The following is a 26529-nucleotide window of genomic DNA, read 5'->3' on the forward strand; positions in this document are numbered from 1 at the left end:
TGCACAGTTAATCATTCTTAAAGTACAACTCTGGACAAAACAGGATTTGTTGGCAGATTCCACTGCGGGTACAGGCAGCAGAATGTGGCCGTAGGCAACCTCTCAGATGTAACGCTACTATGGCGACGCCGTTATTGCTTTTTGCTTATTGTTTCAAAAGATGGTAAAAGGCGTTTGAAGGAGGAAGTTCAAAAGGCAAAATCTAACAGCAACGGGAGGAAGTGCGAATCTGAAATACATCAGAAATGAGAATTGGCAAACACAGCTAGTCGAAGGGTCCCAGAATTTTTCCCAGCATGAAAAATGTGACCTTCAGACCAACTTGTCCACGCCGGCCAAGTTGCCCAACTGAGGTAGTCCCATATCCCTCCAAACCTTTCCTATCCACGTACCCATCCAAACGTCTTTTAAGTGTTGTGATTGTACCTGCCTCTACTACATCCTCCGGCAACTCATCCCATACACCCTCTGTGGAAAAAGTTGCCCCTCAGGTCCCTTTTAAGTCTTTCCCCTCTCACTTTAAACCATTAAAAAAGGTTTTAGACTCTTCTTGCTCTATCTCCCAGTGTCACATGGAAGGTCTTTCTCCCCCACTTTATAGCACCCTTCACTTTCCTTGTAGGAAGGTCCAAAAACATTATAAAAGCTAACCAAGTGTTTTAGAAGTGTGATCAATAATGTAATTAGGTAATTTGGCAGCCAGTGTGTGCATAGTTACATCCCACAACACGACAAATTGTCGTAACCGCCAGATCATCTGCTGTGATGTTGACTTGGGGATATGAGTTGACCAAGCTACTGGGAATAACTCACTCATCTTCAGATTAGTGCTGGAGGAACTTCTGTCTGCTTGCAAGAGTAGACGAGGCATCTGGCAGCGCACCACTTTCCCAGTACTGCACTGGACAGCCAGCCGGGATTTGTCCACCAAGTCTCACAAGTCATTGTTTGAGAAGTGGTTGCATAATAGTGGACAATGACCACATCCCATTACCATACAGCACACTGCCGTCGCCACTCAAAAAACAAAGTCGACTCGAGCACTCAAAGCAATCTCAAGAACCTCAAACAAAAATCAAGGCTTCACTGCTTTGAAAAAAAAATTTGGACCAGGAAACAGCTAATGAGAAATCACTAGAAACAGAAGGCCACTGAAATCACTTGCACAGCTCAAAATGAAACAAATTCGGCAGAATGTGGCATGTATGTTCCACAGGAATAGTTAACAAGGGGATACCTTGTCCCAGCACTGGAAGTTGCAGAACAGAAAGACAATTAATTTATAAACAGTGTTGCGTGTGACAGCAGTGAGTACAATCTCTGTGGGAAATGACTCATCTTCCTTCTGGAACAACGTGTCCTCTTAAACGCAATGCAGTGGAAGCAACCTACTTCACCCATTGTGTGGTGTCCTTGCAGAGGGAACCTCCACATCTTCACCAGGCACTCATCTCAAGCAAACCAGTTCCAAATGCCACTCAAGCTTCTTCACTGTAAACCGATTGTGTGGGAGCCTGAAGTTGTCTCGTGGACAATTGCATCTACAAAAGTTCTGGAGTGAATCACAATGTGCTCCAAGCCAGTGGGTTGTTTTAGTACTAAAGAAACAAAGGACTGCAGATGCTGGAATCTAGATGAAAAACACTATGAAGCTGGAGGAACTCGGCAGGCCAGGCAGCATTCATGGAGAAAAGCAGGCGGTCAACGTTCCGGGGCAGGACTCTTCTTCAGGAAGTGGAATGCTCGTACTTTAAGTAATCCGCACAACACCCCCCCCCCCCCCCCCCACCATGCTTCTTCTCTTCTTTCCTAGCCTCTCTTTTTTTAAACCCCTTTTTTCCTTTCTCTCCTTACCTTTGACCCAACCCCTAGTGGGTCTGCTCTTACCTGCATCTACCTATCACCACCCTGTGCCCACCCCACCTCCCCTCTTTTGTCCACCTATCACTGCTCTGCTTTTCCCTCCTATGAACTGGGCTTCCCCTTTTCCTATCTTCAGTCCAGAAGAAGGGTCCTGATCCGAAACGTTGACCGCCTGCTTTTCTCCACGGATGCTGCCTGGCCTGCTGAGTTCCTCCAGCATCGTGGTGCTTTGGTATTAAGGCAGGCAGGTAGGACAAGAACAAAGCAACGGATGGGTCTTCAGTTGCCTCTTCCAGTGGACTTGTGGCAAGAACCTGAAGCCAGGCCTAACCTGATGGGCAAGGCTTTGTGCAACCCAGCTCCATGTCCAAGCAATAACCCTGGGCTGGACCACAAACATCTCAAAAAATGAATGTTTGTGAATGTCATGAAAATGCCGTGAGAGTTTTAACAAATTAAAATAATGAAATACCTCTGAATTAATTCAAAGTTGTACAAGTTACCTCCATTTGGCCTTTCTAGTTGCAGTTATTCCTCCCTATAAAATGAAAGGAATCACTGAACTCACACCGTGCATCGGGTTTAACTGGCTGAGTAACTGCTAGAGGACTCCAGAAGTTCACTTCTTGCATGGAGTCCAGAGTCCACGTGAAGTACAGTTAGAATGACCGAGGCAGGGAGCTAAAGGAGCATTTGAAACTTCTGCGTTTGTGCTTACTTGCAGGGAACCAAATTAAATTGGTTTATTATTGTCACATGTACCGAGGTACTGTGAAAAACTTTGTTTTGCATGCCATCCATACAGATCATTTCATCACATCAGTGCATTGAGGTAGTACAAGGGAAAACAATAACAGAATGCAGGATAAAGTGTTACAGTTACAGAGAAAGTTCAGTATAGGCAGACAATAAGGTGCAAAGTCATAACAAGATAGATTGCGAGGGCAAGAGTCCATCTTATCGTACTAGGGGATTCCCAGACTTCTGTGCAAATGTGGAAATAAATGTTGGTAGAGCCACATGGCTTTTTGGCACAATTTCGAGCCCACCTGGGGAATTTCAACTCAATGCCAATATGTTGCTTCTACTAAGAGGTAATGCAAGCAGTAGATAGTGAGAAATATCATTGCAGCTCAAGCATTAGCTAACAGTCCAGTATTAAGGTCCCAGTTATACTCATCAACCACATTGGATTGTCTACATCATTCACATGCCCAACACCAAACTTCCAAAACTGACACTATTCCAAACTCTGTTATGGGAAGAAATTACCAGGCATACAGATGAAAAGATTCAAGGACAAGTTCAAAGTCTCCTTGCGAAGATGTAGTGTCCCTGTTGACACCTGGTCCATGGCAGCCCAATGTAGAGAAGGAACATTTCAATGGTATTGAGAACCTCAGGTTTATGCATCCAGAGCATGGAGAGAACCTGTGTAAGTGACTGAAGGTCAGAAACTAATGACCCAACCATGCACAAACCACCCCACCACCCCCAGCCACCTCCTGCACCCTCAGTGGAAGAATCTGTAGTTCTTACATTAGCCTCATCAGCCACTTCAGAATCCACAAAACCAGAGTGGAAGCAAGTCATCTTCAAACCCAGGGACCTACTGAAGAACTCCTGAACTATTTTACTGAAGGTTGCTAGTTGACATTGCCATAGAACAATACAGCACAATACAGGCCCTTCGGCCCACCACATTGTGCCAACCTTCAAACCATACCTAAGACTATCTAACCCCTTCCTCCCATATATCCCTCTATTTTAAATTCCTCCATATGCTTATCTAACAATCTCTTGAACTTGACCAACGTATCAGCCTCCACCACCACCCCAGACAGCGCATTCCATGCACCAACCACTTTCTAGGTGAAAAACCTCCCTCTGACATCTCCCTTGAACTTCCCACCCATTACCTTAAAGCCATGCCCTCTTGTATTGAGCATAGGTGCCCTGGGAAAGAGGCGCTGGCTGTCCACTCTCTATTCCTCAATAGAGTGTATAACTATCAGGTCTCCTCTCATCCTCCTTCTCTCCAATGAGTAAAGCCCTAGCTCCTTTAGTCTCTCCCCATAAACCATGCTCTCTAATCCAAGCAGCATCCTGGTAAATCTCCTCTGCACCCTTTCCAATGACTCCACATTCTTCCTATAATGAGGCGACCAGAATTGGACCCACCGAATATCATTCTAAACAAGGAGGGATTCAGGACTTTTGCAAAACAAAGAAAATTATTACTCCGGTCTTTCAGATAGAAAATGGCTGCTATTTATGAACAGTCAATGAGTTTAAAGTTTTAATCCAGGATTTTTCATGCCACATTTGCACTTGTTTTGCTTTTAAACTATGTGCCCTTAATTCATTGAAGTTTCCAAAGAGGATTCTCTTAAGGTACAAAGCAGCTACAGAGACAACTTGGATTCATTTCTCTATTGAGGGAGCTTGCTTTCACTGTCAATACTGGAGAAAAATATATCTTGTTTTTGAAGAGAAACAAAAGGACTGCAGATGCTGGAATCGAGATGAAAAACACGATGATGCTGGAGGAACTCAGCAGGCCAGGTAGCATCAGTGGAGAAAATCTTCAGTCCTGAGGAAGGGTCCTGACCTGAAAAGTTGATCACCTGCTTTTCTCCATGAATGCTGCCTGGCCTGCTGAGTTCCTCCAGCATCATAGTGTTTTTCATCTAAAACCTTGCTTTTGTCTCACCTTTCAGCTCCCTTCCAGGATGTTCCAGTACTCCATAGCCAATGAAGTGAAGTTACTGTTATAACATAGGTAATATGGCAGCCAATGGCCAGGACACTAATGACCAAATAGTCTGTTTCTTCAGACATGTTGCTGAGGTATGGATATTGGCCAGGACGCAATGTGAAACCAAGACGCCTCCTCAAACAAACCAAACAAATATTAGTTCTCCATCAGCTCATCAGGATGTTTTGATACCGACTTACATTACTGCAGAGAAAAAGCCAAACCTGTTCCTCCTTGAACAGTATTTCCGGAATTCAGGAAAAGCACTACAGTGAACTGTTCTTCTCAAAATTCAGTTCATCAGCAGTTTGTACCACATCAGTCACAAGCAATAAATCTGAAGGCAACAACTTCTGCCAAAGTCAGTCCTTTTGCATCTCAAATATCCATCAAACAACCCAAAATATTTCCCAAACCACCTGTGGTCGTTGCTGTGTCTTGAATTCATTATCAATGCAAAGAATTACTAACCCAAATGCACAAACTCAGTGGGCGATTTCAGCTCAGCAGCAAGGCAACAACTTTTCATTTCAGTGGGCTCAAGAAACCTCCTCCCTATCCTCCAATGAAAGCAAGCACATTTTAAGCACCTCAGCTCCCACCAGGGAGAATCGAATCATGATCCCTGGAAATGTGTACACCCAAAAGTGTCTGCAGAATTCCAAAGCCAATTGCCAAAAATGGATAAACTCACATTTTGAGCTTTACAATACAGAGTAGTTAAGTCAGAGTCATACGGCATGGAAACAGGCCCTTCGGCCCAACTCGTCTATGTTGTGTTGCCAAGTGAGCTAGTCCCATCGGTCTGCGTTAGCCCCATGGCCCTCAACCACTACTGCTGGCAGCTCATTCCAAATACGCACACCCCTTTGCGTGAAGAAGGTGCCCCTGATGTCCCTTTTAGATGTCTTGCTTCTGATCTTAAACTGATAATGGCACAGTAGGCAATTATCATCAAGAGTACCTACAGTGGGCTGACCCACCAAACCAGCTCTGTCCACTGGTTCTCCAAGACTCCTACTCGAGTATAAAAATTATAATGGGAAGTGAACAGGGAGTACAAGGCCAATTGTTCTGTCGATGGTGTTGTTACAGAGATTTGTATTAGCAATGGGCTGCCTGTCAAGCATAACAAAATGAACCATTGTTATCCACAAGCTTTCTTAAACATTTCACTTTTGGTGGAATGGTCAGTGCTTAGTCACGAGGAAGTGAACATTCCAGCAGGTTACAATGGGAATGGACAAAGAACTGCCTGACAGCGAGCTCTAACAGCATCAGGACACAATTCCTGCTAAAGCAGCACATAAAATGCTGGAGGAGCTCAGCAGATCAGGCAGCATCTATTGAGGGAAACGAACAGTCGAGATTTCAGCCCAAAGCGTCAACTGCTCATTTCCCTCCATAGCTGCTGCCCGACCTGCTGAGTTCCTCCAGCATTTTAGATAAGATATCTTTATTAGTCACACGTAGATCAAAACACCCAGTGAAATGCACCTTTGTGTGGAATGCTCTGGGCGACAGCCCACAAGTGTCGCCACACTTCTGGCACCAACATAGCATGCCCACAACTTCCTAACCTGTGTGGCTTTGGAATGTGGGAGGAAACCCGAGCACCTGGAGGAAACCCATGCAGTCACGGGAGGAACGTACACACTCATTACAGACAGTGGCCGGCTGCTCCAGATTTCCAGCATCTGCAGTCTCTCTCATGTCAAGATGCTAGGCTGGTAAGCAGAAGGTAAAATTCACAGCACCAAAGTCTGATTCTCAATGGTAACACTCACAGTAATCCTGGCCTCACCCCATCATAGATGTTACCTCTGTCCTATCCATCCTTCCCCTCAACCTTGTCTGCAACTTAAATATAACCTTTTTTTCCTGCCTCACTCTAGGTTCTGATGAAGGGTCTTCTTTCCACAGATGCTTCTGACATTTGTCTTTGTACAGATGCTGCCTGACCTGCTGAGTGCCTCCAGCATTTTCCGACTTCCAACCTCTGCATTTTGTTTTTTGACTTCCGCAACCTCGAACACCTTGGACGGTAAGGCAGTGGTACAACCTAAAACGAACACCACGATGATGCTGGAGAAACTCAGCAGGCCAGGCAGCATCCGTGGAGAAAAGCAGGCGGTCAACGTTTGGGGTCAGAACCCTTCTTCAACACTGAATGTAGGAAAAGGGGAAGCCCAATATATAGGAGGGAAAAGCAGAGCAGTGATAGGTGGACAAAAGAGGGGAGGCGGGGTGTGCACAAAGCGATAGGTGGATGCAGGTAAGCGATAGTGATTAGGCAGGTGCAGGGGAGGAGGGGAGAGCAGATCCACCGGGGGATGGGTCAAAGGTAAGGAAAGAAAGGAAAAAAGGTAGAATAAAAAAGGACAGGAAAGGGAAGAAAAGGAAAGCATGATGGTGGGGATTACTTCAAGTGGGAGAATTCAATGTTCATGCCGTTAGGCTGCAAGGTTCTAAGATGGAAAATGAGGTGCCGTTTCTCCAGTTTGCGCTTGGAATTCTCCTGACAGTGGAGAAGGGCGCTACCTGCCGGTTCCCTTTACGTCACACTGCCCCATCTAGGCAACATGTGTTAATTGTTGCTGAGCTTAAATGCTGGAGCTCGTTTCTCAGGAGTACAGCGGAACTTCCAGACTTTAGCTCTTCAAGGTGGTGACTCACCACCATGTTCTTGGGGACAATTGGAGATGTCGATAAATGCTGGCCTTCCCAGAAACACCCGCCTCTACTGAATAAATTAAATAAATATTTAGCTTGCCTAAAATGAACTAGGGACGAGTATCAACTATTTTGCTATATACAGGTCCTCTCCAGGTTACAGCAGGGTTCTGCTCCTGTTCACTGTTTGTAACCTGAACAGTCCACAAGTTGGAAATGTGGCCACAAGGCAGAAGGTGCCTGCAGCCCCACTGCAGCCAGCAAATCCATCCCGTTGGTCTCCCAAATGCTCATACGTAGGGTGGTACGTAAATCGGGTGTTACAAGCTGGGGACGACGTGTATTAGCATAATAAAGTCCACAACAATTTAATGAACAACATAGTGACCTGGATAACTATCACACTGAAGACATCCTGACACTGTTAATGAGAGCAATAGTGGAAATGGCCATTGCAGGTACAGTAAACCTCTGATAATCCAGCTTCTGATTCTTCCAAAATCCTGATGCTCTGGCATCATTAGTCTGGAACACAAGCTGTGGATCAGGAGTGCAAGTGCCACCAGAGCCAGGGGCCCAGAGCACAGATGGGGCAGGGTCCAGACTGTAGGCTGAATATGCGGACAGAGCCAGGTTGGGATCCGGAATGCTGGGGGTCAGGAACGTGTGTGGGTTTGCGACTGCAGCTGGAGTCCCGAGTGCTGTATATTTCCCACTGCCTTTAAGCTCATTTGAAAACTTGAGGGGAGAAGGGTGGATAGGGAACATCTGTGATGGGGTGAGGCAAGGGTTACTGTGAATGTTACCATTGAGAATCAGACTTGGCTGCTGGGACTTTTACCTTCTGCTTACCAGCTGAGCACGAATCGTGTTCTGAGACTGCTACAGCTCGCTGTCAGCCAGCTCTTTGTTCATTCCCATTGCAACCTGCTGGAAGGTTCACTTCCTCGTGATTAAGCACTGACCATTCCACCAAAAGTGAAACATCTAAGAAAGTTTGTGGATAACAATAGTTCATTTTGTTATGCTTGACAGGCAGCTCATTGCTAATCCAAAATCTCTAACACACCGCCTTCAAGGGCAGCTGGGGATGGACAATTAAATGCTGGCTCAGTCTGCATCCCTTGAATATTTAAAAAAAAGAACAGACGTTCTGATGCAAGATCCTGATCAGAAACATCAACCATCCCTTTGCCTCCACAGAAGCTCCTTGACCCACAGAGTTCCTCCAGCAGCTTGTTTTTTCGCTCCAGTCCCAAGTTCATGGTCTATTGAGCAGTGAGGACCTCACCCTCCAATACGCTTTGAAAACACAGAAGCAACTTAAGGCACTGGAGATGTACCATCATTTCTATCCCCTCAAAGTCCTCCAAAACCAGTGGCAGCATAAACAAACCCATGTCCAAGGTCCTCTTTCAGAGAGACTTCCTCAGTTTGGAGACTCTGATCATACCAGGCCAGCTCCAACGTGTGGTGACATCATCAGACACCCAACATCAGACTCCTGAAGCAAGAACACAGAGTTCAGCAGGAGACTTCCAAGAGAAAACACTTCGAGGATGTTTCAAGGTCTCTTAGCAAAAAAAAAAAGTAGCAACCTCATCAAGTCATGGGGACCGCACACAAAGGAGCTGGAGGAACTCAGCGGGTCAGGCAGCATCTATGGAGGGAAATGGACAGTTGACATTTCAGGTTGAGCTCCTTCATCTGGAATGACAATCCCCGACCTGTGACTGCTCGAAACTGAAGCAGCAGTATTTGGGGACGCACTGAGAAACTTAATTACAATGAGCCACCAAGCACAAACTATGATTAGAATGCTTTGCATTCATTCCAAAACAAGCACCCCCTCAAACGTCACCTAAGGATCCCACTTTTGCCTCAACAGCACCCAAGGAACTGGAGTGGAAGTAATTTGTCCTCACTTCTGAGAGGTTGCCCAAGACGAAGTTTGATTCTATACCCTGTACAGCCCACAGTAATAAGCAAAATATCAAAGTACAAACCACACCTATTTGGCCAACCTATGAGTCAACAACTTCAAGAGATGGGAGAAAGTTGGAAAGGTTTCAAAAAAAAATAGAACAGAAAGGAAAAGTACAAGGTAAAGTAGAAAAGAAGTTACTTAATACAATGCCTTTCAACACCTTGGGATTTCTTACATATAATGAAGTACTTAAAATATAATCACTTATAATGCAAGGAACGTGCAGAACACAAAATACAAACAGCCAATATCCCACCATCAGCAATTAAATAAGTAAGCAGATAATCTGTTTCAATGATCTTGCACAAGTACTAAAGAAGATACCAAGCAGAATTCATCTACTCTTCTTTGAGTTAAAGAGGAGAAGCAGGTCCACAATGTAATTGAAACAACAATGCTGAACGCCTTGGGCTCACAGGGGTGTCTGGTTGGATTGTGCATTGAAACCTGTGAGCCCACAAGGAATAAAAAGTCAGGAGCATGAAATGCTGACATTAGCTGGATCTGCTGCTTATTTTTTCTAGGAAGTGCTTTATCATATCGTGGAGGTGGCTGAAAATCCTTGCAGGAAGTCAGCACAGCAGGGCAAGTGACAAAAAAGGATGACCATCTGTTCGCAAGTCAGAAAGAAAGAGTACAGAGTACAAACAGAGGTGACAAGAATTAAATGTGACACTTGGAGGAGATCAAATTGATTGTTTGGAAGAGTTTATAAAATTGACAAATTTTACATGCACATAAAATTTTGCAACAAGTTAGTAGTCAGAGTTATAAAGTATGGAAACAGGCCCTTTGGCACAACTGGTAAATTGATTTATTATTGTCACATGTACTGAGGTATGATGAAAAACTTTGTTTTGCATGCCATCCATACAGATCATTTCATTACAACAGTACATTGAGGTAGTACAAGAGAAAAACAATAAGAGAATGCAGAATAAAGTATTACAGTTACAGAGAAAGTGCAGTGTTGGCAGACAACAAGGTGCAAGGCCATAACGAGGTAGACTGTGAAGTCAAGAGTCCACCTTATCGTATTAGGGGACCGTTCAATAGTCTTATAACAGTGGGATAGAAACTATCCTTGAGCCTGGTGGTACGTGCTTTCATGCTGACCAAGATCTAAGCTAATCCCATTTGTCCATAGCCCTCTAAACCTTTCCTATCCATGTACGTGTCCAAATGTCTTTTAAACATTGTAATTGTATCTGCTTTTCCCACTTCCTCTGGCAGACCATTCCGAATACCTACCTCATTGTGAAAAACTTGCCTCTCTGATCCTCTTTTAATCTTTCCCCTCTCACCTTAAACTGATATACAAATAGGAGGGTAAAGAGAAAACACCACGGAAGTATCTAATTATTGTTCATAAAACTACACATCAACATTTCATCATCCTGCAGCAAATCCCAAAAGTCACACCAAGGAACAGGATAATTTTCAGAGAAATGTAGTACAGTATCCTGGCCACTTAATGCAACATTGGGGTGAAACAAATGAGTGGTTGTTGTGGTGGGTGGGTGAGGAAGGGTATGATAACTTGGGGAAAGAAAGAAATTCGAAAGAAATCTAGTACGTTAAGACAACAATTTGTGTTTTAAAGAAAAATATGTTTACTAGAACAAGGGCTCAGTTTAATCCTATTTGTTATTTTAATCAGAATTTACAAAAGTAAACTTTTAAGAGAAACCAGAGGTGATTGACACATTCAACTAGCTTTACTGAATTTTAGCAAGGTAATCTCAGTATATGGCTAAATAAATGACTTGTGCTTGGGCCTGATAAAACCAAAGAGAAAAGTTATAGCAGAATCAAGTTACATTTAGAAGCAACCACATTTGGAACCAGTTAGAACAGTCACAATATAACAGTAACGCCCGTTCAGTAATGAGCATAACAGTCTGGTAATGCTGTAATTTTTTCCCCAGTTATAAGGGCTGTTGAGAATAAACATAACAATCAAGAGCAGCTATGATTAAATCTGAATTGTTGCACTGAACCCAAACATCTTCAGTCATGCAGTTGGGCACAGTAAAAGTCCCAGTACTTACAGTTTTATCAACAGAAATGCGCCTTCATGGACTTGCAACGGATCTGCCTCCAACTTACCCTCCCAGTTGTAGGTGAAGGTTGCAGGTTGGAAACTTTTCAGCGATGCAAGAGAAAAGATAAACTTTTTTTAAAATTGTATTTTGGGTCGGGGCCCCATCAGCTGCAGAGACGGGGGGCCCATCAGCTGCAGAGACGGGGGGCCCATCAGCTGCAGAGACGGGGGGCCCATCAGCTGCAGAGACGGGGAGCACTCACCTGCCGGCTCGGTTGCTGCATCGAGGTTGACAAGACGGGAGCACAGTCCCTGTGCCGGCGGCAGCGCTGGCTGGGCGCAGCCCGCGGACAGTCGGAGCCTCCTGCGCCGGCCGGCCGGCCGCCTGCCTCACCTGTCACTGCCCGGCGCCCGCGCTCTCCATCGTGTCCCGGTGCAGAAGCCTCAGCCTCAGCCTCAGCCTCAGCCTCAGCCGCTCTCCCTCCCTCCCTCTCCGCAGACTCTCGCCAGTCCCCCCTCCCGGGCGCCCAGATGCTCCGCTGACAGCGACGTCAGTTCCGACCCAGCCTGGCAGCTGCGGAGACCGCAGCGGGGCGAACCCACGGTCAAATGCTCACTTCCGCCAGCAACAAAGATGGCGGACAGCCCCTCCTTTTAATCTACATTTTAAAGTTATAGTTTTCTTTTTAATTCGATACAATTATTATTATACTCCAATGCAGCCGGTAAATAGCAACCACATTATTGATAATTGTTTGTGGCCAATCTAAAGAGCCTTATGATTGATACAGACTTTAGCGAATTAGAGACATGCTTTTGTGATTGACACCTCGGTTGTCCAATCCAATGCGGGCTCCCTCCTTGGTTGGTTAGCGATAGGTGGGCGCGACCTCCTTGTGGCAGCATGGCAGGGTGATTGATGGGTAGGGCGGCCAATCAGGCGGCTGGGTTGGGGCAGCTGGCGATGGGCAGGGCGGGCTGCTGCTGCTGCTTGCGGGACGGGGAGGTGCTGGTGCGGCTGCAGAAGCGGGTCGCTGCCTGGAGCGTGGGCTGTCCTTTTACTCAGGTAGGAGTGGGTGTGAAACGGTGGGAACATTGCAGAGAATGCACACCGAGGAAGAAACGAGTTGCAACTCGCTCAGCTGTACCAGGAACAGCGGGGGAGTCACCTCCGGGCTCTGAATCACTTAACTGGTTGATCTGATCATTGACACGTATCCTGGGAGCTTTGCACAAATTATCTGCCACATAAAACAGTCACCACACTTCAGTAACACTGCATTGGCTGTGGGGCACCCTGCCTGAGATAGACTTACCTCTTTCTTTGTAACTGAGGCCACACTTTAGACTTCTGCTGCAGTTTCTATAATGCAGTGACAGATCTGAGCAAATTATTCCTCGATTTTAGAAACTTTTTTTAGTGATCAATCTCTGTTGTCGTGGCCAAACTGTAGCACAGTCAATATTACCACGTAAGAAAATATGTGTTTGGAACTTGCTGTGTGCTGATTACTGATACTTCAAAGATTGTAAAGTGCATTGGATCTTAAAAAAATTGTGAATCAAATGAAAGCATGCAAAGTATTTCGCTGTCATTCCCCCTCACTAATCTCCACCTGTGTTTCTTACTTCACTTTGAGTCCAGAGGAAGGGTCTTGACCCGAAAAGTCGACTGTCCATTTCTCTCCACAGATGCTGCCTGACCCGCTGAGTTCCTCCAGTAGTTTGCTTTTTGCTTGAGGGCCCAGTGTGGATGGCTTTAGCCAGTAGCAAATTAGTTTATCTGCTGTTGGAATATTTCCTGCACCCAAAGGTTTCACTACCCGGCACTTCCCAAGTTTAGTTAATTGGTGCTATGATAGTTAACTGATGCTTTGAAAAGGTTTGTATAATAGCCAGTAATTGCATGTATTTGCCATTTTTATTAAAAAGAGGCATATGCATCCCAAGAATGTCTGCTATCCTTATAAAACTGCAAATTGTGAGAACGGGCATATAAAGCATTTAAAGCATCCTGCTCTGCCCGTGATCGCAAGAAACTGCAGAGAGTTGTGGACACAGCTCAGCACATCACGGAAACCAGCCTTCCATCCATGGGCTCTGTCCATATTTTTCGCTGCTTTGGTAAAGCAGCCAGCATAATTGTCGTAATTGTACCACTTCGTCTGGCAGCTCATTCCACATACCTAACACCCTCTGCGTGAAAAAGTTGCTCTTCAGGTCCCCTTTAAATCTTTCCCCTCTTGCCCACCCCAGACATTCTCTCTTCTCCCCTTTCCCATTGGGCAGAAGATACAAAAGCCTGAAAGCACGTACCACCAAGCTCAAGGACAGTTTCTATCCTGCTGTTATAAGACTATTCAACGGTCCCCTAGTACGATAAAATTGACTCTTGACCTCACAATCTACCTCGTTATGACCTTGCACCTTATTGTCTGCCTGCATTGAACTTTCTCTGTAGCTGTAACACTTTATTCTGCACTCTGTTATTGTTTTACCTTGTACTACCTCATTGCACTGTTGTAATGAAATTATCTGCATGAATGGTTTGCAAGACATGTTTTTCACTGTACCTCGGTACAAGTGACAATAATATTCCAATCCCATGTATAACTTTAATGATTGTAGTACAATGTATTGTCATTAATTATAATTATGACCAGTATAAGAATCACAAGTAAACGTAACAGGGAGTTCTAGAGAAACTCTTTTACCTGGAAAGTTTGAATGTGGATCTCCGCCTTGAGAGTTGCATACACCTTTTATTTGACGTTTGGGGCAGTGGGGAAGATAAATCTGTGTGGGAGGAAATAAAAAGAGGGAGCCTACTTTCCTCACAATATCCAAGTGAAGTATTTAAAGTATTCGATAGGAAGATAGAGTTATACAGTACAGAATAGAAACAGGTAATGCGGCCCAACGAATCCGCGCCAACCAAGGTGCCTTCCTGAACCAGCCCCATTTTCCTGTCTTTGGCCTGTTACCCGCTAAACTTTTCTTATCCACGTACCTGTCCAAATGTATTTTAAATATAATTGTACCGCTTCTTCTGGCAGCTCGTTCCATAAACTTAACACCCTTTGCGTGAAAAAGTTGCCCCTCGGATCCTTTAAATCTTTCCTATCTCACCTACCCTGGGAAAAAGACTATGATCATCCACCTAATCTATGCCCCTCATGATTTTATACACCTCTATAATGTCACCCTTCAGCCTCCTTTGCTCCAGGGAAAACAGTCCCAGCCCATCCTGTCTCTCCTTATAACTCAGGCCCTCCAATCCCGGCAACATCTTTCTGAACCTTTTCTGCACCCTCTCTTGTTTAATCACATCCTCCCTATATCATGACAACCTGAACTGCCAACAGTACTCCAGGTGCAGTCTCACCAACATCTTGTACGGCTGGAAAATGATGTCCCAGCTCTTGTACTCAGTGCCCCGTCTAATGAAGGCAAGTGTGCCACGTGCCTTCTTCACTCCCTTGTTTATCTGTGCCACCACTTTCGGGGTACTGTGTACTTCTACCACTAGGTCCCTCTCTTCTACAACACTCTCTAGGACCCTGCCATTCACTGTGTAAGTCCTGCCCTAGTTTAACTTCCCAAAATACATCACTTTGCTCTTGTCTGAATTAAACTCCATTTGCCATTCCTTGGCCCACTTTCCCAGTTGATGCAGATCCTGTTGTAACCTTAGACAACCTTCTTCACTGTCCACCACACCATCAATTTTGGTGTCATCCACAAACTTACTAATCATACCACTTATCTCCTCATCAAAATCGTTAATATAGATGACAAATAACAGGGGACCCAGCACCAATCCCTGTGGCACAGGCCTCCAATCTGAAGAACTACAACCCTCTGACTCCTTCCACTGAGCCAATTTGTATCCAATTGGCTGGCTCACACTGAATCCCATGTAATCTCTCCTTCTGGACCAGTCTACCATGCAGGACCTTGTCAAAGGCCTTGCTAAGGTCAATATTTGCTAAAGTCAAGAGGTTTGGAATTCACTGCCTGGAAGGGTGGAGGAGAAAATGTTTGCTCCTTTTAATAAGTATCTGGATGAACACTTGGTGTGTGGTTACCTGCAGGATTATAGACCAAGAGCTGGGAAGTACGATTAGTCTGGATAGTTCATCTAGCTAGCATGAGACGATGGCCTAAATGATCCCGTGTGCATGCAACATATGAATTTTATCTGTGGTAACTTGGCAGGAGGCTTGTGCAAAACAGAAATACCAGTGTGGACCACTTGGGCTGAACGGTGTGTTACCACACTATAACGTTTGCATCATAACTCTTGTCAAAATCAAAGCTAATGTTTGTCAGATTTAACGCTGGGATTAATGAAGATCCTATTTCAAAGATCATAAATGGAACAATCTTGCATTTTATTAAAGGGGTAGTAGTGGTCACCAAAGAGCGAGATGATTTAAAATGATAAACTGTTCCACTATTAATTGTTTGAAAATTTTCAGCATAATTGTGATTGGAACTTGGCGAAGAGACTAACATACAAACTAGTGAAATTGGCAGTCATTGAATGATCACTGCTGACATCGTGGGGGGCAGTGGCTACAGCAATCAGTAGTTCTTCTCGTATTTCAAAGCTTGAGTCATTGGATGGTATTTTGGCTCTGAATCTAAAATTTGTCAATTAACTCTGGGAGTTGAACAAAGGGTCATAAGTGAACTTTTCGTGCAGCCCCTCGCCATTGGAGGTCGGATCCGTCAGATGTAATCCCTCACTATCCCAGTCTCTACACTTTTATAACTCAGACGGTTTAAAGTACTGGATTGTGCATTATTCAAATCATTTTCAGGTACTTCGCTGACAGTTCTCTCAAACGGTAGCAGCAAGATACAGTGTGAGTGCTCACTCAGCTCTTTTTTAAATTCGTTTCTGGGATGCAGGTACTGCTGGCTGTTCCAGTATCTATTGCCCTTAAGAAGGTGGTGGTGAACTGCCTCCTTGAACCACCACAGTCGTAGAGTCATAAAGCATGGGAACAGGGCCTTCGGCCCAACTCGTCCATGCCAACCAAGATACCCATCTAAGCTGGTCCCATTTAGCCCATATCCCTTTGTACCTTTCCTATCCATATACCTGTCCAAGTGTCTTTTAAGTGTTGTTATTATACCTACCTCAACCACTTCCTCTGGCAGCTCAATCCATATACACACCACCCTCTGCGAGAAGAAGTTGCCCCTCAGATCCCGTTTAAATCTGACATATTTGAGTTAGTCCCATTTGCCTACGTTTGGCCAAGATCCCTTTAAACCTTTCATATCCATGTACCTGTCTAAATATCTTTTAAACGTAGTTGTACCCTCCTCTACAGCTTCCTCAGCCTTTCTGTTAAAGGTGCTGCCACACTGCTGTTGGCAGCGAGTTCCATGACTTGGTGCCAGTGGGATTGAGGGATCGGTGATGTGTCTCCAAGCCAGGATGGTGTGTGATTTGTAGGGGGACCTGCAGATATTGCTATTGGTTTATTAGGTACAGTGAAAAACTTGTCTTGCATACCGATCGTACAGGTCAATTCATTACACAGTGCAGTTACATTGGGTTAGTACAGAATGCATTGATGTAGTACAGGTAAAACAATAACAGTACAGAATAAAGTGTCACAGCTACAGATAAAGTGCAGTGTAATAAGGTGTAAGGTCACAACAAGGTAGATCGTGAAGTCGTAGTCCATCTCATTGTATAAGGGAACCGTTCAAAAGTCTTATCACAGTGGGGTAGAAGCTGTCCTTAAGTCTGGTGGTACGTGCCCTCAGGCTCCTGTATCTTCTACCTGATGGAAGAAGAGAGAATGCCCTGGGTGGGTGGGGTCTTTGATTATGCCGGCCGCTTCACCAAGGCAGCGAGAGGTAAAGACAGAGTCCATGGAGGGGAGGCTTCATCCCTCATCCAAGCAAGTGGAGAGTAATCTGGCCTGTGCCTTGCAGCTGGGAGATAAGCTGTTTGCTTTTGTTGAATCTTGTTCTGTTTAATCTATGTAACAACAGTGATTAATTATACAATTTTTAATTATACATGAGGTTTAAGAATTTTTGCAAAGCTTCATAAATGCTATTTCTTACTTACTCCACAATTAGTTCCACTTCATATTTGTGTTTTGAGGATATTGGCATTTTCATGCAATGTGCTTTTTTTCTCATTTCAACCAGTAAATAGGTTGATGTCTGTCTGTGGTTTCCTTGGTATCCTTGCAACAGCAAAGCAAAATGAGATATATCTGTCTCAACTGTAGCCTGATTTGTGTGCTAACTCACTGCATCACCCAGGTGTATAATGCTGAAGCTCTCGGTAATCATTGCTGTGACTCTCTGTGACAGGTGCTCTCCAGGGAGTTTGCAGCCATTTTTCATGTAACCTTGTACTGTTGTGAAAAGATGGCAAGGGCAGATTGACTTACAATATGTCATCAGGTGCATAGGGTCATTAAGGTAACCGAGACAGCCAATAATATCTCTCATTTTGACAGAAGAATTAAAACCTGATTTATGTGCAACTTGATCTACTCTCTGGTTTGGTTTTCCACAGAAGTAACCCTATAGAAGTAGGAGCCAATTTAGATTTGATTAAGTTACGGGAATTGGGTTTGCATTTCTCTCTGTAATATCCTGCATTACATGCCTCACACACAGTTGTGTCCAGCTTGTGGACGCTTGATTTGGACTCAAGTAATAATCCCACCTTTGAAAGTGAGTGTGGCTGTGTAAAAGCCTTTGTCCAGGAACTTGTATCCCACAGAGTACTCTTGAAGTGTAATCACAGTTGTAAGGTGTGATTTCTGAATTCTCTCATATAGAACATAGGACAGTGCAGCACAGGAACAGGACCTTCAGCCCACAATGTCTACACCGAACATGATGCCAAATTAAACCAAATTTCTTCTGATCCATATCCCTCCATTTTCTACATATCCATGTGTCTAACAGCATCTTTAACATCACAATCATATCTACTCCCACCACCACCCCTCGCAGCCCATTCCAGGCACCCACTACTCTGTGTGTGTAAAAAAAAATTTGCCCCACACATCTCCTTTAAACTTCCTCCCTCTCACCTCCAATTCATGTCCTCTAGTACTTGACATTTCTACCTTGGAAAAACGATTTGGACTGTCTACCCTGTCTATAATTTTATAATATGGAATATCTCTTTTAATGTTTATCTGGAAATTTAAACCGGCGCTAGAATGCATATGAAAATCCCCCCAAAAAAGCTGCAGATGCCGGAAATCTGAAATAAAAACAGAAAATACTAGAAAAACTCATCAGATCAGGCAGCATCTGGAAAGAAAAACAAGTTAACATTTCAGGTCGTGGATCCTTCAGAATGGGAAAAAGAGAAAACAAGTTAGTTTTAGGTAGCAGAAATGGTGGTGAAGGGATGGGTAGAACAAAGGGAATATCTGTGATGGGTGGGACTGAATGATCAAAGGTGGCAGCTGAGGAGTGGTTAAGATCAGATTAAGCTGCTTTGTCTGTGTAACGTGTTGCTTACAGTAAAGCTGTGGGACATGCCCGGTAGACCACACTACAAAAAAAAAAGAAAAAAAAACTAGCCAGAATGCAATGAGTATGAACTAGAACGTAAGGTGCTACAAGAGAGTAGTGGACTCAGCCCAATAGAACATGGGCAGATCTCTCCCCACCATCAGTAGTATCTACAGGAGGCACTGTCTCAAGAAGGCAACATCCATTATCAAAGATCCCCACCATCCGGGCCATGCCATCTTCTCACAGCTACCATTGTGCAGGAGGTACAGGAGCCTGAAGTCCCACATCACCAAGTTCAAGAACATCTACTTTCCTTCAACCATTCGGTTCTTGAACCAACCTGCACAACCCTAATCACTACAGTTTAGCAACATTATAACACCTTGCCCACCTTGCACTAAAATGGACTTTTTTCTGTTCTAATTGGGTTCATTTTTGTAAAAATTGCATATAATTTATGTTTTATCTTTTCTTGTGAATGCTGCTTAATAATGCTATGTGCCTATGATGCTGCTGCAAGTAAGTTTTTCCCTGCACCTGTGCATACGTGTAATCGTGCATATGACAATACATTCGACTTTGACTTTGAAAAGGACGACAGACAGATTTGGGCAGTTCTGATACAAACAGAAAGAGTAAGTCACCTAAAGTTGGAGAATTCAATATTAAGTCCTGTAGACTGCCAGTGCCCAGACAGAAAATGAGGTGGTGTTCCTCAAGATTGCACTGGGCCTCAAGGTCAGAGGGGGATGATGAATTAAAGTGGAGACACAAGAGACTGCAAATGCTGGAATCTGGAGCAACACACAAAACGCTGGAAGAACTCAGCAGGTCAGGTAGCATCTATGGAGGGAAATAGACAGTCGATGTTTCAGATCGAGACCCTTCAGCTGGACTGCAGTCCAGATGAAGGGTCTCGACCCAAAACATCGACTGTCCATTTCTCTCCATAGATGCTGCCTGACCTGCTGAGTTCCTCCAGCTTTTTGTGTGTTGCTGTGAATTAAAGTGGTTGGCAACAAGAAGCTCAAGCTCAGGTGCTTCATAAAACCATCACACAAGGCAGTGTAGTTGCTTCAAATGAGGCAGGGGTGTATGGGGGCAGGGGAGGATGTTGAGAAAAATCATGACTGGGTTTATAAATCTTAAATAGCGCATCATGCTTGATCCATGTTATTTAGACTTTCCATTTGGTTCTTCTGGAGTTCTTTCATGAGGACACTGCTAAAGTGGCCACTCACGAATGGTGAATGTCACTGGCACATCACAGGTTGGCCTGGCTCCATCGTCAGCTGATGCTCCCAGATGTGCCAATCGAAGGCAGCCCACCCCAGTGTCATGTCGGTGACGGAAAACCTGGCTGATGAAGGGTCTCGACCTGAAACGTAACTGTCCTTTTGTCTCCATAGGTGCTGCTTGACCTGTTGAGTTCCTCCAGCTCCCTTGTGTGTTGGTGCAGAAGACCCTGCCACTGCACCGGGGTTAGTTTTGTTCCTGCACACTCACTCCCCCTACCTCCCTCCCCTCCTCCAAGCTTGCTACCAATTACTTTAGGTCTATACCCCTAGTTTTTGACTCCTCTGCTAAGGGGAATAAATCTGTAAAGAGCCCCTCAATTTTATACATCTCAATTAACTCTCCTCTCAGCCTCCTCTGTTCCAGAGAAAACAAACTTAGCTTATCCAAAATAAAATATTAACTGAGACACAAGAAATTTTGCAGATGCTGGAATCTGCAGCAACACACACTCAAGAAGTGCTGGAGGAACTCAGCAGGTCAGGCAGCATCTATGGAGGGAAATAAACAGTTGATGTTTTGGGCCGACACCCTTCATCAGGACTCGAGAGGTAGAGGGAGGAGGGGGGATCACAAGCTGGCAGGTGATAGGTGAGAGGGGGAAGGTAAGTGGGTGGAGGAGGGGGGATGAAAGGGAGTGATGTAAGAAGCTGAGAGGTGAGAGGTGGAAGAGGCCAAGGGCTGAAGAAGAAGGAATCTGGTAGGAGAGGACAGTGGACCATGGAATAAAGGGAAGGAGGTGGTGAATAGATGGGCAGGTCTTGAGGGTGGGGGAAGGGAAAGAGAAGGGGTGAGGGGGCCACAGGAATGAGGAAAAACAAAAGGGGGGGAACGGCGGGGGGGGGCAGTGTAGAGGGAAGGGGTTATTGGAAGTTAGAGAAATCGATGTTGAGGCCATCAGGTTGGACACTACCAAGACAGAATATGAGCTGTTGTTCCTCCCACGTGCATCAGACCCTCAATATGGCAGTAGAGGAGGCCGTGGATAGACATGTCAGTATGGGAGTGCGATGTGGAATTGAAGAGGGTGGCCACCTAGAGATCCTGGCTTTAGCAGCGGACAGAGCGAAGGTGCTTGTCAAAGCAGTCACCCAGTCATCTGGGATCCTTGTTGGGGCTAAACAGAGAGTCCTGGAAACGGAGCTGGAAGCCATGCGGCACAAGATGGCGGCGGAGACAAGAGCCCAGAAAGGACACGTGGATGTGGTAGTGAGTCTCAGTGAGCGCATGGTCGAGGGACTGGGAAGCAGCAGAGATCACAGGGGGGAGCAGTGAGGGAGGGTCTCACAGAACTCCTGTCGAAGAGAGGAGGAGAACTTCTTCAGGGTAGGCATACCTTGAAGAGACTTTGCAGTGGAGTAGTAAAGCCGAGACACAAGAAATTTTGCAGATGCTAAGAATATTAACTGTAAAATATTAACAGCTTCTCTTTCCACAGATGCTGCCTAACCTGCTGAGTTTTATTTTCAGATTTCCAGCATCTGCAGTTTTTTTTATTTTTCTAGCATTTCCAATCTTTCCTCTTTGCCAAAGATGGGAGAGCAGATTAAATCTTTTCAAAGTTTTTAAATTAACAATAATTCAGTACCAGGCATGCTCTCCAAGGTTATAAAGGTTCCTCTAGCTGCAGCATGGTCTCTCAACCGTGCCTTTCTTACCTCAATGCTTGATAGATCCATCATGCTCATTTTTAAATACAAATAAGGAGAAGGATTAGGTGATGTGGCCTCAACAAGCTTCCTCTCTCTGCTTTTCTCAGAGAGGTCAGCACCTGGATAGAGTGCCAGAGGTGCCAAAACCCTTTGTACTGTGGGCTACTCTTCAGGAAGTAACAAAAATGAAAAATGTTGTTTTTATATAACTGGTAATTGGTTTATTATTGCCACATATACTGAGACACAGTGAAAAGGTTTTGTTTACATGCCATCCAGATAGATCATTCCATACGTAAGTACATCGAGGTTGTTTAAAACTTTATAAAACTTTATTTATACAGCACGGTAACAGGCCCTTCCAGCCCAACAAGCCCGCACCACCCAATTACACCCACGTTAACCTACTAACCCTTATGTCTTTGGAATGTGGGAAGAAACCAGAGCACCCGGAGGAAACTCACGCAATCACGGGGAGAACATACAAACTCCTTACAGACAGTGGCAGGAATTGAACCCCGATCGCTGGTGCTGTAATAGCGTTACGCTAACCACTACACTGCTGTGCCACCCTCAAGTACATAAAGGAAAGAAAACAGAATGTGGAGATGAGTTCTGTGTCTTTTAATCATTTTGATTCCTAATTAATTATTAAATACTCTATGATAATATTGAGTTTACAATGAATTTTCTTTACTGTGATGAAGTGATGGAATTAAGGTTTTTTCCTCTTATGGGACATGAGTGACATTTTTGGAAGGCAGTTAAAAGTCAAGCACAGCCAGTCTGTGAATTTGTAGTCACACTTAGTCCTGACTAGGTGAGGACATTTAAAGAAATGGATAGTTGCAACTCACTGATGCTAGCTTTCTTTAAGTTCCATATTTATTTAATTAAATGAATTTAAATTCCCCAGTTTCCGTGTTGCAGATTTGGTGCTACCTTTGCCTGGATGAAAGGATTTGGGCATGTGGAGATGAGTTACAGATCAGCTATGATCTCATTGAATGACAGAACAATGCCAAGGGACTGATAGGCTTGCTCATGGTTCCATGAAGTCCATTGTTGCTGTCTCATTGAAACTGTTTGAGGTCACTTACACTGTTCGAGATGGACCTGAATGGCTTGGTAAAGTTTGTCAATGTTCTCCGAAAGTGGATTTTCTTTCCCCTGATATGATCCCAACGCTGTGCATTGTGCTGTTATTTCCCTGTAAAGACATTACTCTGATATGTAGGGACAGGCTGAGTAAAGTTAAGTAAGTTAAAGCACAGCAACTGAGCTGCACTGTTTATGATCTCCCTGCCCTGCACTTTCGAACCATCCCAGCCAAATCTATTGACCTGGTGTAATCATTAATAAATTCTTATTTTTCACCACCTCTGCATGCAGTCAACTGAAGTTATTTTGTTCTTCTTTCAGGGTAAGAATTCCGTCACTCCCTTGGACCCTTGCAGTTAATGTTTTGCCAGGACAACAAACAAGAGCTCGTTACAAAATCCAACACAGCAAAATAATCAAAGGAAAAACATTGAGTGGAATTGGACAGTGGAGTTGCTTTTGTTTTTCTCTGTCTCATCATAGTTGTCCCATCTCCTCTTAATCTAAACGTATTTTACTTAAAAGCTTGATGAATCATCAAACATCAAGTCATCAGTTTTGATCTAGTTATTGGGACAGAAACTGGGTACTGGATAAATATCATCGTCACTGCTTGCGTCTGATTTTTCACTTCCGACTTCCAAAGACTGATCAGGATGGCTGGTTATGGCTACTACAGGACGAGCATCTTCACAGCCATGTTTGTGGGTTACACCCTGTATTACTTCAATAGGAAAACCTTCTCCTTTGTGATGCCCTCCATCATGGAGGAGGTGACCTTGGAAAAAGACGATTTGGGTAAGTGTGTAACTTTGCGGGTGTGGAACAGCAGGGAACTGGAGGGGGGATGAGTCCGGCGTGAACCAATGGAATGTGGAGACTCTGACGTGTAGAGCAGGGTTGGTCAAAGGAATGAGAATGCCCTTTGAGGGACATCTCTAGAAATAGAGACAAGGCTGGCACTGAGGTAATAGATTGGGGCAGGCAGTGCTCAATAAATGATAGAGGGGGTGGAGGGCCTCAGGAGTAAGGGTGGAGGCTCTGGGGAGAAGGAGTGGAGGGATTCAGGAGTAGGGCTGGAAGGGCAGGAGTAGATGTGGAGGGACTTGGGAGTAGAAGTGGAGGGGGTGGAGGGACAGGAGTAGATGTGAAGGGACTTAGAAGTAGGTGCAGAGGGGTGGAGGGACTCAGGAGTCCATGTCCACAGATCCTTAAGGGTAACAAGACTGATTCATGTAATAGTATAGAAGGCCCTTCCCTCCATTGGACAAGATGCAGAATGTGAGAGCAGAGAGGCCAAGCCACAGATACTGTGGGTGTTTGGCTGGGATGCAGAGGAGAAACTGCTTCACTCAGTGAATAAATTAGAGAGGTGTGAGGGGAACCCCATTGAGTGGTGGGTTTCTGGAACTTGCTTGCTGAAAGTTTGGAGCAGGTAGGAACTGATTTATATTTTAAGAAAGCACAGGATGTGGGATTAGTCGGAATAAATCTTTTTCCAGTGGCTTGGATGTGATGGGCTGAAAGGCTTCCTCAGCGTCAGACATTTCTATGATTCATTCCACTAGGAGAGAGCTGCACTGTCAGCGATGCCATTTTGCAGCTCGGACATTAGCTTGAAGCCCCTACTGCTCCCTCAGGTGGGTGTAGCACATCCTATGGCACGATGTTGAAGGAGAACAGGGCTTCTAAGCCTAATGTCCGTATTTCCTTATGACATGGAAGTTGGCCATTTGGTCCATTGAATCAATGCTGGCTCTCAAAGCATTCCCATTCCCCCCCCCCCCCACTAATCCTCCTTCTGTCTAGCCTAAGGCTGCCTATAGAAGCTTGCTATGTACCGATTGACTGCTGCATTTCCAACATTAGTGGCTACACTTGTGATGTGTTGGAAAAAATGTGTGAATGGTGCTGTGCAGACGCAAGTTAATTTCTGTGATCCAAGTTTACAACTAGAATCTTAATTTTTTTGTAAGGGAGATGAGAACTGATCTCACCTGTACGGATTGTGTCCCTGGTGAGGAGTGACTATCAGCTGAAAGGTGTCTCGAAGGGTGTGGAAAAGATTCACTGAAATAATTGCAGGGTTGAGAAGTTTCAGTGGGCAGATAGGAGAAACTGGGGTTTGCTTTCCTTGGAGCACAAAGTTAAGAGGTGGTTTGGTAGGTGTTCAAAATCATGAAGGGTCTGGAAAAAGTAAAGAGAAGCTGATCGTATTCCTGGAAGGATTGCGAAACAGGCTAAAGGTGTTTGGCGTGAGGAGTGTTACAGAGCAAGGCTGTGATCTGGAATTCACTGCATAGAAGGTGTAAGAAGCTGATTCAGTCTTGGCTTTCAGAAAAAAACTTTTGGGCTTCTGTAAGAGGCCAGTGTGGGACTGACTGGCTTGCTTCTACAAAAAAGCTAGCATTGCCCCCAACAAGTCAAATGGCCGCCTTCTGTGTTGTGCTTATTCTGAAAAATGATAAGGGAAATTGGCACTTAAGCTGGTGTAGTTATTAGAACAAAGTCAGGCACATATAGACCGACTGACGGCCAGCAATTAGACTGAGATGATTAGCAGTATACTGCGAACAGCTGACTGTTCCGTGCTGGTTTTGTATAATAATTATAACTTGTTTTCTGCAAAGGGCAACACAGGCTTCCTTTGTAAAATGGCCTTCTGAAACTTGCCAGAATCAACTTTTCCTGCAACAGCACTGATTATGGACTCAGCAATAGTCTTAGCTCAGCAGTTTCTGAGGAAGCAAGTTCTCAGCGGATATAGCACTATCAAGAATCCCAGGTGGGGAGGGGGGGAGAGTCTGAGACCCAATACTGACCTCCTGCTTATTGACTGGCCGGTGGGACTGTCGTAACTCGAAGGTGAAAAATAGAACAGAAAGAAAGGAATTTCTGGATTAAACTTTTAAACCTGGGCAGTGTTTAAAATGGTAGGAGGAATTGGAAGTAACTGTTTATTTAGCCTTTCACAATATTCTTGACGTAGAACTTGGGAACAATTTTGGCTGTTAGGAACTGTGCCTGGAGATTAGGGAATTGAGTATTAACAAGGGGTAAAGGTTGCAAACTAATCTTGGGTTGTTTTATTCCTCCAGGTCTGATAACCAGCAGCCAATCGCTGGCCTATGCCATCAGCAAGTTTGTCAGTGGAGTGCTCTCCGATCAGATCAGTGCCCGCCTGCTCTTCTGCTTTGGCTTATTCCTAGTGGGAATGATAAATGTTGTCTTCTCCTGGAGTTCCACCATCACTGCCTTTACTGTGCTCTGGTTTTTGAATGGATTGGCCCAAGGCTTTGGGTGGCCACCCTGTGGGAAAATACTGCGCAAGGTACCTTCATGTCGTACTGGGAGTTTTTCTTTACCATGTCTGAGAACACAAACTGTTATTGGGGTGTATGGGCCTCTTCTGTGTACAATCTTCCATTTTAACAGTAACTTGAATTTGTACAGCACCTTTAACATGGCAAAAAAAAAAATTCCAAGGGGCTTCACAGGAGCATTATCAACCAAATTTGATCCCAGGCCACAGAAGCAGATACTTGGACGGATGTCCAAAAGTTTGGACAAAATGTTGGATATTTAGAAGTGTCTTAAAGGAGGAAAGAAAGGTGGAGAGACTTGGGGAGATATTCCA

At 44.6% G+C, this 26529-nt stretch overlaps 2 protein-coding genes across 5 annotated transcripts in view; one reads left to right on the top strand and one right to left on the bottom strand.

The window, feature by feature from the left end:
- LOC127583555 (proprotein convertase subtilisin/kexin type 7-like) overlaps positions 1-11869 on the bottom strand; it is a 231374-nt gene extending 219505 nt beyond the window's left edge. Inside the window, exon 1 of the mRNA XM_052039648.1 lies at positions 11589-11869. The gene's annotated coding sequence lies outside the window, so the exon portion shown is untranslated. The remainder of the gene's footprint in view (positions 1-11588) is intronic.
- Positions 11870-12314: 445 nt separating this feature from the next.
- The window catches only part of slc37a4a (solute carrier family 37 member 4a), a 39681-nt gene continuing 25466 nt past the window's right edge, over positions 12315-26529 (top strand). For 3 of the 4 annotated variants that reach the window (XR_007958285.1, XM_052039845.1, XM_052039846.1), the window contains exons 1-3: positions 12315-12391; positions 23214-23690; positions 25991-26223. Coding sequence is in view for 3 of the 4 variants with exons in the window: in XM_052039845.1 (XP_051895805.1) it covers positions 23549-23690; positions 25991-26223 (375 nt within the window). In the remaining variant the exon portion in view is untranslated. Of the gene's footprint in view, positions 12392-23213; positions 23691-24043; positions 24328-25990; positions 26224-26529 lie in introns of those variants that run through there. The other variant, XM_052039847.1, reaches the window with a different exon arrangement.

Source organism: Pristis pectinata, chromosome 27 (genome assembly GCF_009764475.1).
Source record: "Pristis pectinata isolate sPriPec2 chromosome 27, sPriPec2.1.pri, whole genome shotgun sequence".
Lineage (NCBI taxonomy): Eukaryota > Metazoa > Chordata > Chondrichthyes > Rhinopristiformes > Pristidae > Pristis > Pristis pectinata.